The 16995-nt window shown below is 46.8% G+C and overlaps 1 protein-coding gene across 4 annotated transcripts in view; it reads right to left on the bottom strand.

Moving 5' to 3' along the window:
• Positions 1-9009: 9009 nt before the first annotated feature.
• Positions 9010-16995, bottom strand: part of JCAD (junctional cadherin 5 associated) — a 45926-nt gene continuing 37940 nt past the window's right edge. For all 4 annotated transcript variants that reach the window (XM_045182794.2, XM_053922592.2, XM_053922593.2 and 1 more), the window contains one exon: positions 9010-13395. In XM_045182794.2, coding sequence (XP_045038729.2) covers positions 13361-13395 — 35 coding nt within the window. In that variant the 3' untranslated portion in view covers positions 9010-13360. The remainder of the gene's footprint in view (positions 13396-16995) is intronic.

The raw sequence follows: 16995 nt of genomic DNA, 5'->3' as shown, positions 1-16995 counted from the left end.
ATACGTCAGTTATCTGCACATTTTCACAAATCAAGTAAGGGTCCAGGAGCAGAATCCCTTAAAAGGCTTTCCTTCGTGCCAGCCCGTTACAGCAAAGTACCTCAAACCAGATCTTTGGATAATCAGGCCTGTGAGCCCTGTCTGCAGGACAAACCGCAAGCCTTTGTCACAGCCCGGCAGGGACCGAGGAGCATCAGACCCTCCCTGGCATGAGTGTACACTGCCCTCTAGTGTTCAAATGTCAGCAGGACACTCTGCTCAGGGTAAGGGTGGCTGCCCCTGTCTTCCCTGAGGGCAGAACAGAGCCCACACTCTAAATTTCACATGAAGAATGGAACACTTCTGGCGGCCCCTTCCACAAGACTGCAAAGGCCCCTGCATGAAAACCCCCGTGCGGTGCTCCCAGCATCCTCTGCAGGCCTCAACCTGTGAGAGGGGATTCTTTTTTCTCTGGCAGGGACGTTCGTACTTCATTAACCACAGTCCTGAGCCCTGGAAGCATTTATCCCAATGGCGATGGCAAGTGCTGATATTTGACTGAGTTTTCACCTTGCATTTCACAAACCTCAAATATGTTTCCTATTCTCTCCCATGTCACCGTCCCTTTAGAAACCAAGGATTATGGGCTCATTTGGGAGGCTGGCTCCCACACCTCCAGCTTGCGTTTAGGGGCCTTTTTAAAAGACCCTCCTCTCTCCTATGAAAAAGAAAACTAACCTGTATCGGTAATTGAGTGAAGAGTCACATCCAACCTCACTGGATTTTATTCTTACTTGTACAACAATAGGGGGCATGGTCTCATATTGCACGGGTGGCAGGCATGAGCTCATGGGGATTCTAAGTATATTTCCAAAGAAATGAATCTGTACATGAAGGAGTAAAGCCATTCTTCTTGTTGGGATTTTAGTAAAATGTTTGAATGTACTAAAAGCAGAGGAGCTCTGTAATGATGCTTAACCCTTGAAGAAGTGTGAGAGTAAAGGTCTGAGCTCAACTTGCCCCTTGGGCACAAATGGGAGCCAGGCAGGTGGAGAGACTTCCCAGGGCAGGGGCAAAGGGCACAGAGACGCCCTCTGGGGCACACACAGTCCTCGGGAGACTCTGGAACTTCCTGCAGGCCCCGACTGGAGAGTGCACAGGGCTTCTTGTGCTGCAGCAGCTGGTACAAAAAACAGCTCAGCCCCCACACACCTCAGTCAGCCGCGGCTCTCACTGTGACTCTCTGGGCCAGGAACCACCAGATTTCCAGGGAAGTAGCACAATAGCATTTGTTTCTTCACTCATGTCTGTGGATCACCCCAAACGGCAAGCCATGGGTCTTGGGGTTGACTGGGGTGGCCCGCCCCTGTGCGTTTCCTACTTTTTCCAGAAAAGTGGGAATGCCTGGGGCACAGCCTCCTGGCAACAGGAGGAACACAGGAGGGGAAGTACGTGTGAGCCCATTTCAAGCCTTGGCTCAGATCACATCTGCTAACCTGTTACTGACCAAAGCAAGCCATGTGGCCAAACCCCAAGTCAGCAGGGCCAGGGAAGGGAGGTGTTGTTAAACTCTGCCCTCACTGTGTGCATTGGGGAGCAGGCACTGGGGATTAGAGAACAGACATTTGCTCAACAGTAATCCAATCACACGCTCCTGCAGACCCCAATGTGCCTTTGTCAACAGGCGGGACAGAGCCAGGCAGAGGCAGACGCCAGACTTCCTCTCTGATGAGCGACTTCTTGCTGTGCCTAGGTTCAAACTAAGGAGTTCTATGCATGCCTCAGAAAACTGACCAGTTGCCACTTTTCATAAAGATCATTCCAACACAGACAGAGCTATGCAGGCCGATTTGGCCAAGGCTCCGGTCAGTCCAGTTTCCTGGAGCCGAGAGTCCTCCACACAGGCAGGGGCTCAGTGTTGCCACTGGGGGGCTTCCTGTGGAGATGGTTACTCTGGGCTTGTGACCGGAGCTCACTGCGGGAAGTGGGGGGCCCTGCAGAGACTCTTCGGTGTGCCACGACCACGGCCTGTCGAACAAACCTGCCCTGAGCAACCACCTGGGATTTTCATAAGATGTGCTTTATTTAGGGAGGTGGAACCGGGGTCCGTGCAAAGGTTCTGTGATTTGAAACTCCTCTGGATTGAGAATAAAATGACACCCTTCACAGGCACCACCCATTGGAGGCACTCAAACGTAACAAACTGTGATAAATGAAATAAGTTTGACAAAATTTAGCTTATTTTTCTTCCTGGAACCATGTATGTGGAATGGGTCTGATCCAGATATAATATGGGCACAATTATAATTCTGACAGGGAACGCTCTGAGGGTGACAGACCTTTATAATAAAGACAGTTATTTAACAACAGTGGTATAAACCGGGCGGCACCACATTGGCATGAGGCAGACACAGCGTTCCGCCCAAGCTCATGCACGTAGGGTTTCCCAAAGGCAGAAGGAGCTCTCCTGATAGCTTCTACTTGTGGTCCCAGAGATGAAGACAGAAAGGACAGACCTTGTGGCAACATTATGAAGCTGCCGAAATGAATCCTCACAGGCCCCAGTCCTATATTGCTTCTTTCCCAACAGAAATCACAAGATTCCCTTTTGCTTTCTAACTTCCTCAAGGTCAAACATCCAGACTAAGTTTTCTATTTCCGCAAAATAAATCCCCTCCAAACACAGCAGTTTAAACGTATAATAAACATTTATCATTTCACATTGTTTGTGTCAGCATGTGGGAGCCGCTGAGCTGGGACCGAACAGTCCCCTTCCAAGCAGTACATTCCCAAGCTGGTGCTGGCTGCTGGCAGAGGCCTCAGCTCCCCACTACAAGGATCTCCCCGAGGCTGCTTGAGTGTCCTTCCAGCATGGCAGCTGGCTTCTCTCAGTGCGAGGTATCCAATCAGCAAGTTAAAAGCCAGTGTTTTTTTATGACCTAGTTTCAGAATTCACAAACCATAGTCTTTACAACATGCTGGTTGGTTACAAAGTGTAGGCTTATTGAGTGTGGGAGGAGACTCCACAAGGACACGAATACCTTAGAGTGAGGATTATGGGCTCATTTGGGAGGCTGGCTCCCACACCTCCAGCTTGCATTTAGGGGCCTTTTTAAAAGACCCTCCTCTCTCCTATGAAAAAGAAAACTAACCTGTATTGGTAATTGAGTGAAGAGTCACATCCAACCTCATTGGATTTTATTCTTACTTGTACAACAATAGAGGGCATGGTCTCATATTGCACGGGTGGCAGGCATGAGCCCATGGGAATGGGGACCTCTGAAGCCACTTCATGCTGAGTTACAAGAGGGCAGATTGAAGGTGAAACTGGACTGGGCCTTGTGAGAGTGAATGGGTTAGAAAAGGCTGTGTGTGCTCTGCTGGCTTTCTCCAGTGGGGGCATCCTTCCCTGACCCGTCCACACGGCCCACATGTCAAGCCAGTGGGGCCCAGCTCAGGCTGGGTGGGTGACAAAGAGAGTGTCTGCTGGCCAGAGACGCCCCAGGGTGCGTCCTCCTCCCACTCACACCCACTCAAGCCCTCAGCCCACCTTTCCTGATGCTGGATGCTGGGCCCTCTCTGCTTTGCTCAGGCAGCCCCGAGTCTCCTTCCCCAACAGTGCCCTTACCCCAGTAGGACCCCACTACCCCATCTTAACCCTGCCGCTCCTACCCCATCTACCTGCCTACCACCTGAGGAGCTGGTTCAACCCACTGTCCATTTTCCTTCACTTTTTCTTTTAACCTTTTCTTCTTTCCCCCCCTGCAATAGCGGTTTCTTATGGAAAATCCAGATAAACAATACACACATGCCCATAATCCCAATTCCAGAGAGAGAACGATTGTTAACACTTTGGTGTAAACACTTCCAGACTTGTAAATTTTTGTTGGACTATGGTGTTCACTTCCTGTTCAACCAAACTAAAATAGAGGACCTGGCGGCCCCTACTTCCTCCTTTTGTTTAACGTCGGAACGGCTGTACTCTGGCTTCAAAAAATGCCTGGTAACCGACACCGCCAGTATGTGCCAGAACTGTTAGGCCTGTGGACCCATGAGACAGACACGGCCCAGACCTTCAGGACACTGCCTGCCCAGGAGGAAGGACAGTGACATTTAACACTCTCACTACACCCCATTCCAGTCATCGCAGTGCCGTGCAGTGGAAGAGCCTTCTGGGGCTCCCCGAACTGTCTCATTCTGTCTGGTCTGCCATAACAAAATACCACACCCTGGGTGGTTTATAAACCACAGAAACAAGTTTCTCATAGTCCTGGAGGCTGCAAGTCTGAGGCCAGGGTGCCAGCATGGTGGGGTGGGGGCCCTCTCTGTGCTGCACACTTCTTGTTGTGGCCAGTGGTGGTGGTGGAAGGAGCAAGGGAGCTTCCTGGGGTCTCTTTAGTTAATGGCACTAATCCCGTTTATGAGGGTGGCTCCACATTCCTGAGCTCATCACCCCCAAAAGCTCCACCTCCTAATAAATACCATCACCTTGGGTGTTAGTATTTGACATGTGAATTGGGGGGGATCACATTTGGACCTTATCCCCAGGCTCACCTGGTTAGGTCAGGGAAGCCGCTGTAAAACATGAGGCTTAAGTGGGACCTGAAGGGATGTTGGCCAGAGAAGAGAAGGCTGAGGCCAGCCTGTGAGAGGCCTGAGCCAGGAAGGATGGGGAGAAGCTCCCATGTCTGGTCTGTTGAACCACTTCTGAAGACTCCAGAGACTTTCCCCAAGTGTCCATGGGACTGAGTGCACTAAAACCATGTGATGTTCTACTTAAAAGAAGAAGTGTCTTATTTCCCTCACCAGACCTACTAAATCAGCCTCCTTTTCTCTTTTAACAAGTTTCAGGCATTGGGATACACACCCAAGCTTGCAGGCCACAGCCCGGAAGTCCCCACCGCCTATGCCGATGGCCAGGTGCTCCGAGATCACAGATCTTTCCAGAACCAGCCCAGCAGGAGCCCCACCAGGGAGCCATGTTCGTGCGGGAGCCCAGAGAGGGAGGAATGAAGGTTAGTTATTGTATTTACCAACTGTATGGGTACATCTCTTGATTACATCTTAACATCTCTGAAATCGGGATGTACTTACAACCCAAGGCAAGAAATAATTTAATCAATAGTATTTTCCTTTTTAATGATGAAACAAATAATGGCTTGTCTTGCAGGTTTGCTGAAACAAGGTAGTCATCTTCCCCCACTATCCAGCCTCTCCTCCTGCTCAGCGCAGCACATCTGCCCAGTCAGAACCGAACTCTCCTGCTCCCAGTCACAGACACGCCAGGGGGCACATGTTTGACACCATGCTGATTTATGTTGCAGCAACATGCCTTCCGTAGGGATGGTTTTCTCCCTGACATCTTTGCATGTTTTCTTGTGGTTTGTTTCATTTCTGCCTCTGGTCACAAAGTCTGACAAAAAAATCAAAGTGTTTTGGGGTTGCCTCTTTTTCAACAGAGACACCTCTATAAGTAAAACTCTCAGAAAACTGGGGCCGAAAGCTCAGAACTCTCCCACTGCAGCTGAAATGAACTGCGATAGTTAGAAAGGCAGAACATTCTGTGGCAAACCTGCTATCAGAACTGCTCCGGGTTAGCTCTGGTTCCCTGTGGTAAACTGCAGGGTCTCCGAGGCCTGAAGGGTCCATTCTCGGGCAGAAAGGCAGCGGCATGGCTGCTCCTGGGACTTTCCAGGGAGGATGCAGGCTTGTGCTGCTCCAGCCACCTCCAGGGCCGCTGGCCCGGCCCCTCCCACCCTGAGGCTCTCTCCTGGGGACTGCTGGGCCCTCGATGTACAGATGTAGATGCCCGAGTCCACAGCCTCTGCCTCTGCAGGTGTGACAAGTGCCCACAGGAGAGCAGACGAGGGTGAAGAAGTCTATTGTCCCCAGAACCCAGGAACTTGGCACCTAGACTCCTGTGTTTGCCTTTCACCTCACACCTTTCCTCCTTACCACGGCCAGCGATGTGGCAAATCATTCCCTTCCCTTGGAGGTGCATCTCCCAGGAAAGCAAGGTTTTGCATTTGACAGGCCCTAAGACTGGTCTGCCAAGGTGGCTGTTTATATATAGCTGGCCCTTTGGTCTCATGATGCTCCCTCCTTGGAAGGAAGGCACTGTTAGATACTCTCCATTTGGGGCAACACGTTTAGTTTTTGGTGAGACAAAATTTTCAGTGCTGTCAGCAAGGCTCCTGTCGCAAAGCTTCCCACAGAGACGTGGGAGGCATAGGAACTCTATTGCTGGTTGGTGAGCATCCACCCACTCTGGGGCTAATGCCTTGAAGTAGTTTAAGTATGGCAGAGACTGCTGCTTGCCAGTCAATAACTATCATCACTCTCTTTATTAGTAATAGAACTTTTTTATTCAGATCCACAATGGTGCCCAGTTTAAAAGACATTTTCCAGCCTCCCTTGCAGCTAGTTTGACCATAGGATTAAGTTCCAGCAAATGGAATATAAGCAGAAGTATTAGATTGCCTGGAAGTCTATTTAAAGGATGTTAAGGAGAATTCTTCCTGCTGTTAGCTACCTGGAATTTGTCTAAGATGGCTGGCACCCCAGCAGCTATCTTGGGCCATGAAGTTACCTTAAAGGTAGAAGTCATTGTGTGAGGATGCTGGAGCAGAAAGATACAAGGAGACTGGCTCCCCAGTTGCCATGGAGCTAACCTGCTGGACTGCCTGCCTCTGGATTCCTTGGAAGTGTGAGGAAAATAAGCCTTTACCTTGTTTTAAGTCATGGTTGTTTCCAATTTTCTGACATAAGCAGCTGAAACTGACACTAACAAATGCATTCAAAATTATAAGCTGTTACCTTATACTTTCCTGACTCACTGATGATCATTTTCTTAGCCACCAGGGGTATAGCAAGCTAAGATAAACAGCGTGGACTTTGGGGTATTGAAATAGGTTTGACTCCCTTTAGCCAATTGCTGCATCTGTATGGAATTATTCATCTTTTCTGTACCTGCTTTCTTTTGTAAAATGGTGTGTATTAAATTAATCAATGTATAAGCACACCTGGCACATAGTAGGGGCCCGACAATGTTAGTGTTAGTGTCCCTGTCTTCCCTTCCTGCCATGTTGAGCATTTATTTTAAATACGCCAAAGAAACAATAGCTAAATGCATACTTGGGTTTACTTCTCCACAACCTGACTCTGCTATCAAACTCTTAGAAATACGCCGGTGTTGTTAGGCAAGGTAAAAACATCCACAGCTAATGTAGCAGCAAGCACAGAACTGAGAAAGGCAGTCAAAAGAAGAAATAGTCAGTGGATCCGGCACGGACCTCCTGTAGCTCAAAGAAGTGCTGGGTTCTCCAGCTAAATCCAAACCAGAGGTCCCTGGGGCCTGGGAGGGTTGGCACTGTTTTCCATGGAGCTGTTGTCCCCCAAATTCTGAGCAATGGGCTGACTGACAGCATTTCCAGCCTGTGAAATACAAGCTGACTGACCACCTGGGGGAAGATTTATGTGTGGGGTAGAAGCTTAGCTGGTGAGACCCAAACATCTCTGAACCTAACTGCACTTATAAGGACCCCAGGCAGCCCAATGGTGAGAAAAGCGGTCTGCAGACACTGGATGAAGGCCGTGGGCCAACTGTCAGGCTCATCGACGCCCCAGTGCCCTGCTCTAGCCTAAGAAAAACATGTTGGGAGACTTCGAGGTTGTCAGCCTCTATGGACTTCCAATTTGCCCCCAAAATAGTTATATAATCTTAAAGTTGGAAGAAACCAGCTTAGTTCAATCTCTCTTCTCCACTTAGGAAGTGTCCCAGAGAGAGTAAGGGAGGTGGCTGGACACAGCTAGTTAACACAGAGCCAAGCCCGGGACTGGGTCCTCTGATTCCTAGGTTGTATAGTTCATCTCAGATTATTAATTTGGTCAGAGGACTTATTTTGCGGTAATATTTCAATATGTGGATTCAGTGATCAACCCACCGGGTCTTACTTTAAAGCCCGCATCTCAACGCGGTCTGAGAGTTCAGACTACTTACTGCAGGGGCCCTGGAACACTCGAGTTTGAGACCTGCACACGGGGAGCCAAGGGGAGGACAGGGACAACAGTCAGGGAAAACTACTGGGAGAGAGAAGGAGCTTACGTTGGAAAGAAAGACCGAACTTTAACACTTGGAAACAGCAGCGTGTATGTTTATGGAGCTACTAGGAACAGAGAGCGTGTGCCTCTGCTTCCAGAAACGCGATGCTGGGCACGAGGACAGGGCGCTTGGAACAGGGACCACAGCCTGGATTTAAAACCTACCAGCTGCCAGACACCGACTTGCTCTCCCCCCCCAGAGTCCAGGTCCACGTTCACCTTCCATGCCCTGAATGCCCAGTGTGCCAGGGCCTTTCTGTACATGCGATTCTTATATTCGAGGAGTGAGAGAGGTAGATGTGGGGACAGAATCTGGGGAAGGGACGTGAACAAGGCCACATGTTAAAATTCAAACCCAGTCCCCACATGGACCCCAGGCCTCTTTCCACCACGTCAGCAAGTCCCTGCGAGGGACACAAAGAGGAGCGCCAACACGCAGGAAATACTTGGTGGAGACCACAGGTGCTGGAACGTCTCGGGCCACCTGTCCTTGTGTTACCGACACCACCTGAGCTGTGTCCTTGCAGCCTGCTGCCCTCCAGGATCAGCCTTTAAGGGCCACAGGGCAGCCAAAGACGATGCACACAGGTACTTTCATGTGACGTCTTTATTTGGGACGTGTGTCACGGAGCAGGCCAGCCATCCTGAAACAGCAAGGCTTTACATTATGTGCAGCAATACAACAGCTCCTTTAAGACATTCAAATGTGCCATGCTGGTGTCACTAGCCTTCACCCACCTTCACCTCTCATCACCACAAGGCCTCTGGCACCGCCTGCTGTGGGGGCAGGACCGCAGTTGGCCTCTGGCCAGTACCGCTTGTCTTTCCTGGGACCTTCCCCACCTGCCTTTGCATTGACAGTGCCCGAAAAAATGCTGTGCAATTACAGTTCCTGAGGGGTTATGGGGCCTTGTCTTCACATTTTAAAAGTTCTTGTTCTTTTTTTTTTTTTTTTTGAGGTGCTTCTGCTTAGCTGTACTGTCAGGCCTGCATTTAAGGGCTCGAATTTCAGCTGGTTCACGTGAAGAATAAGTACCTCATTGAGTTTATAATCTGTCAGTTACTGCTTTTCTCCCTCACTGAGACAGGCAGTTTTCATTTTTAATTTCTGCCGTGTGCTTCTCAATCTGTCTCCCTCTTGCTCTGTGACAGTAAACGGCAGTGTCTGGGCCCGCCGTGGGGAGGGCGAGGGCAGCAGAAAGGCCGCCCCTCTGGCTCAGCTGCTGGCCCAGGGCCCGGCTGCCGTGGGGGAAAGGGGTGAATGGCCGGGGGAGCGCTCCTCCTCACCCCCAATCAAGGCGATGGGACGAATGGCCACGCTTGCCTTTGGGTTCACGTTTCGGTCAGAGGCCACAGTACAAGGATGTCCCTGTCCTCTGTAGTAAACACAACTGTGACAGGGGCTCTCAAAAGTCAAAGCCAAGAATCTGCAGGCGCTCTGCCCGCCTCGCCGCACTGCTGATGAACCCAAGCACTGTTTCAATGGGCAGTCTGCTAGGCCACACCGACCTTTCCAAGAGGCCTCCATCGGAATTACAGTCTTACCCACTCCTTACCACGCAGGCTGGGGACCCTCTTTCCTTAATGTTACTTTATCATCTTCCCGTGGTGGGTCCCACAGTGGACCAACCCACTATCCAAGAAAAGGACCTCCCACCATGCAGACTCTTAAAGGTCACTTGGAATGCCTCTCTTAAATTCTGTCCTGAGTAGCAACTCTCCTCCCACGAACAGATGTACAGAATCTGCAGTGAAAAGCAAAGAGAAAATGCAGAAATCCCCCAGGCCTGCTACACTGGCTTCAGCTTAAGAAACACACTCCCACCCTCACCCCGTCCCAAGCTTCATCCCCTGCACAGGCAGATCTGGCAGAACAATGGTCCCAACACTGAAGTAACTGTGTACAAGGACTCTGAAAATGGGAGTGTTTCTCTAAGCTCAGACATTTAGAGAGAATTCTGCTGCCCTGAGCACTTTCCAAGAGATGAAAACCTGACACTTAACTGCGTATTATTTAATCATTTTAAACAAAACAAACGACAGAGCCAAAATGCACACACACAGTCCTTAGGGGTCACAGATGCAGTGGCGGGTTACTCTCATCTTCCATCCGTTCCTTCTGCTTGGGGCTGGGAAGTAGCTCTGTCACCAGTGGGTGGGCTCTCCGTTTTTCCTCAGAAGCCCTAAGCCAAGCTTCTACCAGAGTAAGTCATTTTGCTGGCACAAAGTGTGGTCAGGGTCTAGTTTCAGAATCCGTGGAGTGTAAGCACTTGAACTTCCACTAACACCAGCCCTTCACCACCAGTCAGATGAATAGGAAAAGTTCCACTTAGAATTTCCACATGAATTAAAACCTCAACCTACACTTCTAGTACACACGCCAGATCTGAGAGTAGACATTTTGAAGTGACTTTTAAAAAAGAAACCCAAATAGTTATGAACAACACAGAAAAGGGTTCTGAAGCTGCAGTCGGGAGCTGCGTGTGCTTCTAAGGAGTTTTCTGTGGTTTGCAGGAACATAAGGTTGAAAAGTGATAATAAAGATATTTGGTTTTCAATCACTGAGAATTTTTCTTCAAAGAGGTAATTAGAGCTATATTCCCAACATTTTTGTCCTTTTGCAAACTAAGAAATACAAATACATTTCATATGTAATTCCTCATATAATTTTTAGTCCAGGTAAAAATCAGAACTTTTAATTTAATTGTACAAGCCCTAAATTATTAAACACCGAAAGTTAGTCATACATATGAGAGAAACGATGACAAACATAAAAGACAAAAAGTTTTTTTTCAGCCACAAGTAATACCAAAGAGGTATGTGTATATGAGCAATAGAAATAATAAAAGAATGATTAGCAATCAGTTCAATACCTTTGGGAAAACTATTTCCAATTAGACTGTATTATTTCCCTTAGAATATGCAAGTTTAAAAGTCAAATTGTCAAAGTTACCTTCCCGTCGCCCCCAAAAGATTTATTTGCAAGCTGGAATCCAGGAATGAAGCTTAGAAGTATAAATATTGATAATATCAACTAAATTCAGAATGGTTTCAGAAAGCTATAATACAACAATTTAGGATAAAACAAAACAAGAGTATCGTATTTTGGGTTGTGATATACATAAGGTACAATAATTATTTCTCTTTACCCTTCTCTTTCTCTTGAGGAATAAGCTAAAATTTAATTCTTTTCCTTAAAAGAAGTCTTTATATGGGGTCAACAAAATTTTGAAGGAAGTCAGAACAGAGTTCACTTGCATGTATGTACACATGTATGTGTCTGTATATGTCACGTATGTGCACATGCCTATATACGTATGCCTTCTTTCACTTGCATTCAAAAAGGGGAGCAGGATGCCCACAAGACCTTCAGGTAACCACCGCCATTAGTTCTGCCAGATAATTAACCTCTTATCCAGTAAATTTTTCCCAGGAAAAACAATTTAAGCTTTTCTTAGCAGAGACCTGGCCCTTCTCTTTGTGTTGTGAAAACAAGAGCTTACTGTGACTTTTCACAAGAGCCAAAAATCTGGAAAGAAGTGACCCAAGACTGTGGATAAGTGTATCTGAAAAGATTTTTTAGAATTACTTAGATTCTGTGTTGTTTATTACAGTCCAAATACATGAAGTTCTTATGAAATAGAATCATATGGTACAGATAAAAACAGGCATGGAAGCCCAGTCAGAGCTGTTTTAGGGCCAAATTGCAGACCACCCAGCAGTTCACATTTTAGGAATTTGAAATGTCTAAAAACAGATAAGGTGGCTTCTCCAAAAAAAAAAAAAGGTGGGGGGAGAGAGAAAAGTAAAGAAAGAAGGAAAAGTAAAAGAAAGGGAGGGAAGAGACAAGAATGTATTCAGGAAATGTTAGCTAACAAGAATACCTTACTTAGAAAGAATAGGCAAATGCATAAAAAATGCATAAACTTTGTGCAGGTTAATGCAATAGTAAACAGTAGAATACATAGGCCTCATAATACTTTTGTAATGGCATATTTAAAATGTCTCTAGCACTTTAAAAAATATGCAGAGACTAATTAAGGATCATTCTAGATAAAAATACATATTTCTTAAAGGGGCCGGGGGCAAGGGGAGGAAAGTACGGTTTCAGGGCAGAGCCCCATAGATACACAGAGTGAAACTATGCTTTTCGGTAATTCTAGTGGACATGGCAGCAAAAATTGTCATAAGGATGTTGGCTGCTTTTGGAGGGTTATATAACCTTATAGCTATATTTGTAAAAAAAAGTTTGTTAAAAGTTTATTTGATAAACCCTGTAAAATGTCTATATTGACATCTTTTTCTAAGGTAAAATAGAACTAGCAGATTTGTGAATGGGTAAGGGGTATATGCTTCAAAGCAAACGTGAACCCTCTCTGGTTCCCTCTCACACAAAGGGATACAGATTCTTAAATAAAATAATACTTCCTTATAAATCTGCCGCCTAACAACTGTTTACAACATAGAAAAATAGCATTTTTGTAAAAAGAAATACAGTCGCTTTGTTAAAATGGTCTATTTTAAACCAGCAATTATTTTCCATATAAAGAATTTCTAAGTGTCCATACAGGAAATAAAAATAGATAGATAACACTGAGTGCAAAGCAGATGATGGCATGTCTGCAAACGATCCTCGTATTTCATTACCAGATAAATAATACTCTTAGTACATTATAGCAAGTGTTTTAATCTTTTAGAAACTTAAAAAGGTATTGCTTTTAGTCTCTGATGGCAAGTTACTTATACGCTAAGTTACTTCCAGCAGCAGAAGGCCAAATTGATTAGAAATGGACCAGACATACTCATTCACATTTCCCCGAAAGTCAAAGTGCAGAAACACTGGGTAACAGCCTATGTCCCAAACTCCTTAACGTGCGCATGGACCGCAGGCGCTGGGGATGTGAAGGGGACCTCACGACATTCACGGTCCTTCCAAAATCATTCTCTCTATCGCCCATGTTCAGACTGTCACAGAACCAGATTAACACCAAACCATTTACCAGCTTGGCTAAATCCATCATGCAGGAGAGTCTATGTGACTCTTTTCCGAACAGGTATTAACTCTTCATGTTACAAAAACAGATGGTTCCAACAGACTACTCCTTTACTTCCACAGAGTGACTCCGTGGGCACGGAGTCTCCTGGGAGCCGCGGTAAAGCACGTCACAGTGCACCGAAAGCCAGTAGTTTCCAGCTGACACACGGACAAGCTGGCTGACAGACAAAACCACAGGACACTCAGTCGGCAAATATGGCGGGCCTGCACTTCACTGCCATCTCATCACACCCTCTCCACTCTGCTAGGGTCGTACGAATCTGTGGGGGAAAAGATAGAAAAGAAAATTAGTGGGAATTAGTTGAATAACTGGTCTGTTTCCGGCTTAATTCTCAGAGCATAAATAAATATGTTTAGGGATCAAAATCCATTTCAACAATCTTGTTTTCACTGAGTAGAAAGCTATCGTCAAAAAGCTGTTTTAAAGGGACATGTATGATCTTTATCTAATCACAGATGGAAAAAATGTGAGTTGCTCTTAATAATTTGATGGTCCCTCCCTGCCGTTGATAGAGAAACATGATTAGCCTTAAATGCAATGCCTGTTAACCAGCAGAGGTGAGCTCGACTGGTGCTAAGGATTGTTTAATTATTTTTTTGTAAGTTACAACTCTAATGACAGTTTGCTTTGCAGTGAGCATCTTTGCGATCAGATGCTGTCACAGGAGAGCCTGAGGACCCTGAAATCCTGACTCCTGGGCCTCTGTCTCTGACTGCCAGCACCCAGCAGGCTGGCCCAGGGCTGGACACAGGACTGTTCACACAAATCCTCTGGGCCTTCCCCCACACAGGTGAGTGAGTCCGGGCCATCCGAGGATGCATTCTGTAGCCCGCACTGAAAAACCCCACACTGGGCCCAGATGGCCTGGGTTTCCCAGATGGGACACCACGCAGAACAACGACAGTCATAAACTGCCACTCGCACTGCGCCGGGGGAAGCTAAATCTGGCCCCCGGGAGTCACAGGCCTCTGCGTCCAGGCAAATCGGAAGCACACACACGTGCCTCCTATGAGGTCAGAAATTCCTGCCACAGCAGTTCAAAGGTTTTCTAACTTTTTAGGAGAAAACACGTAAGAAATACAGAAGGATGGTACAATTTGATAGTTGTATAAACTATTACAAACAATTGCTTCTTAAGCAAGAGGTCTTAAGCAAGACCTCTGGGAAACTATATCCTGAGGCCACACAGATTCCAATGTCACCAGCAGCACGTCCTCGCATGGGCTCAACTTCGCCATGACATATTTACAACACGATGCCAGTGTGACAAGTAAGACAACATTTGGAGCACTTCGAGTCTGACATCATAAACCAGAGAGGGCAGGTGCTGCATTTGGGAGAGGAGCTTGCTGCTCCTCAAACGTGATTCACGCACCAAGTGCCTATCAGGCTAAAGCAGCAGAGTTCATGGGAGTCGGTGCCTCCTGATGTCTCACAGAACATCACCCGGTGGGAGAGCAGAGGACCGCACCGGCCAAGTGCCACACTTTTGTGTTCCATCAGCCTCACACTCAGCTGATTCTGAGAGGGGTGGCCTGTGAGCGAAGACATCTGCTTCTCCACTGGAAATGAGGTGGGCGGTCCCTCACGGACGGCTCTGGAAAGCGCACTCTGCAGGCATGCGAGGCTGGGGAGGCCTGGAGCAGCAAGTAAGCCTCTCATTACACAGACCCTGAGCACTGACCAGGCTCCTCAGGGCCAGGTCTGGGGACACCTCCACAGAACATGCCTGCACCCCAGAGCCCCACGGTTGAAGCTAAAGGCCCAGAGACAGAGAGCAGTAAAAGGATTCTGTAGAATGTGGGCTCCTCCTCGGATCATGCAGGGCCTAGGTCTAGTTTACGTTTTCTAGTAGCCACATTAAGCAAAGAAAAGAAAACAGGTGGAATTGATTTTAATGATGCATGTAATTTTACCAAATATATCCAAAATATCATTTCAACAGGTAATCAGTATAAAACTGAGAAATTTTAGATTATTTCTGTAATAGGCTCTGAACTCCGGTGTGTATTTTGCAATTACGGCCCATCTCCATTTGGATGAGCCACGTTTCAAGTGCCCAGGAGCTGCGTGAGACAGGGCCTACCCCACTGGCCGGCCCGGATCTACAGAACAGAGAGGTTACCCAAAGATTTGGGGTCCTGGCTCCCATGGGCGAGAGTCAGGCAAAGACAAGTCACTAAGCCTGGCCTAGCTGTATTTTGTATATGAACGCCCCCTTAAAGACGTGCAGATGTCTCCCCTTCTAAGGGCATCACGTGGCATTGTGGAACCTCCCCCACAGCGGCCCTGAGGCAGCGCCTCTCCTCGCTCTCTTGCCACACTCACATTGGAAGAGTATATGGAAGTTGAGGGAACCACAAGGTTCTGAACCAGCAGGTTCTGAAAGAGCGGAGATGGGATTCTGTTCCCTGAATTGGTTTTGAGCTGCTGAGTTCTTAGCCAGAGCCCCAAAAGTCCAGTGAAAAGACGTTAGCTGAAATGCCCATCACCGGGCTGAAATAAAGACACTTTATGATGCTAGGTACTACAACACAACACAGATAATAAAGTTCTGGGAGGGGGTAGGGGGGGCAGTTACAGATAAACATGGTGTATTCTTGGCTTTAAATTCCATAACAAAATCTAAATGTACGTGTGCTCTGCATGCAGGAACAGTGAAGTGGTTCGGACACACTAGGGTGATGGAAGAAAGGGTAGGGTGGGATAGACATGAGGATTCTTGTGTTCAAAATAAAATTTAGCAAAAGGAAAACAAAGTCCACAAGTTTATCAGCAACAAAGCAACAAGGCCTTATTCTAATTTGTAAAGTAACGATGAGGAGAAACTTTAATATATGTCAAGTTGTACTACCTCAGGCTTATGGCTCCTCTAAAGAATGAATCTGAATATGAGGCCCAGGGCCGTCCCCGGAATGACCCATGGCGTGTCCCCCGGACCGCTGCGTGTGTAAGAAACCTTCCCTAGTGGCGTCCGGCTACGCGGTCACTTAGGACTGTCTGAGGTAGCTGTCGGTCAGCGTAAGCAGCTCTCTGCTGTCAGATTCTTCGTCATTTTATTGTGCATTAACAAACACATCAGAAGATGAGAGAGAGAAAAGTATTTCTACTTGTTAGTAACTATGATTAAAAAAAATAACGTCACAGGAGTGGTGTTTTTAATGGCTCAAATTAAAACTGGCCTTCTCCAGGTGTTTTCAAATGCCTATCCCATCCCGTTCACATGCCAAATGACCAAACTAAAAATTGAGGGAGTGCTTCATTGAACTAGAAATTATGTTATAAAATACTTCCTGAAATATGTGGCCTTGGACTGGGACATAGAAATCTTTACAAACTGGTGTTTTATTTTAATAGGATTTGTCTTATTTTAAAGTCCTTCTAATTCTCAGGATGAGGTAGGACTAATAAAATCATCCTGATTTTATAGGAAAAGAAACCCACTTTAAAAGCCTCTGCTGTCTCTTTAACCAGCACTTAAAAGTGAATGGGCATATTTGGGGGCGGGGGGAGCAGGAGAGGAGGAATCATGCGAAGCCTGATAATTCCCACAGCTCAAAAATGGGCTGCGTAACACTTTTTCCACAGTCTTAGGAATCTCATCCTCAGCAAAGACCAAATTTGTCAGATGAGCTGATCCAAGAGGGCCCTGAAAAGTCAGTTATTTCAATAATGTAGTATTTTGCATAAGGAACAGAGTAACATTGGCTAACAGTCCTAAGAATTATAATGCATTTCTGGGAAAATTTAAAAAGTGCCAAGTAGACTTTTTTAACAAAAATTTCTGTATTCTTCTAGATGAAACAAGTGATCTTTTCCATCTATTTTAAATTCTTGGATTTCATCCTCACTTAATCCA

Source organism: Desmodus rotundus, chromosome 4, assembly GCF_022682495.2.
Source record: "Desmodus rotundus isolate HL8 chromosome 4, HLdesRot8A.1, whole genome shotgun sequence".
NCBI classification, from domain to species: Eukaryota; Metazoa; Chordata; class Mammalia; order Chiroptera; family Phyllostomidae; genus Desmodus; species Desmodus rotundus.
Note: the sequence above shows the minus strand (reverse complement) of the source record. Positions and strands in the feature narration are given on the sequence as shown.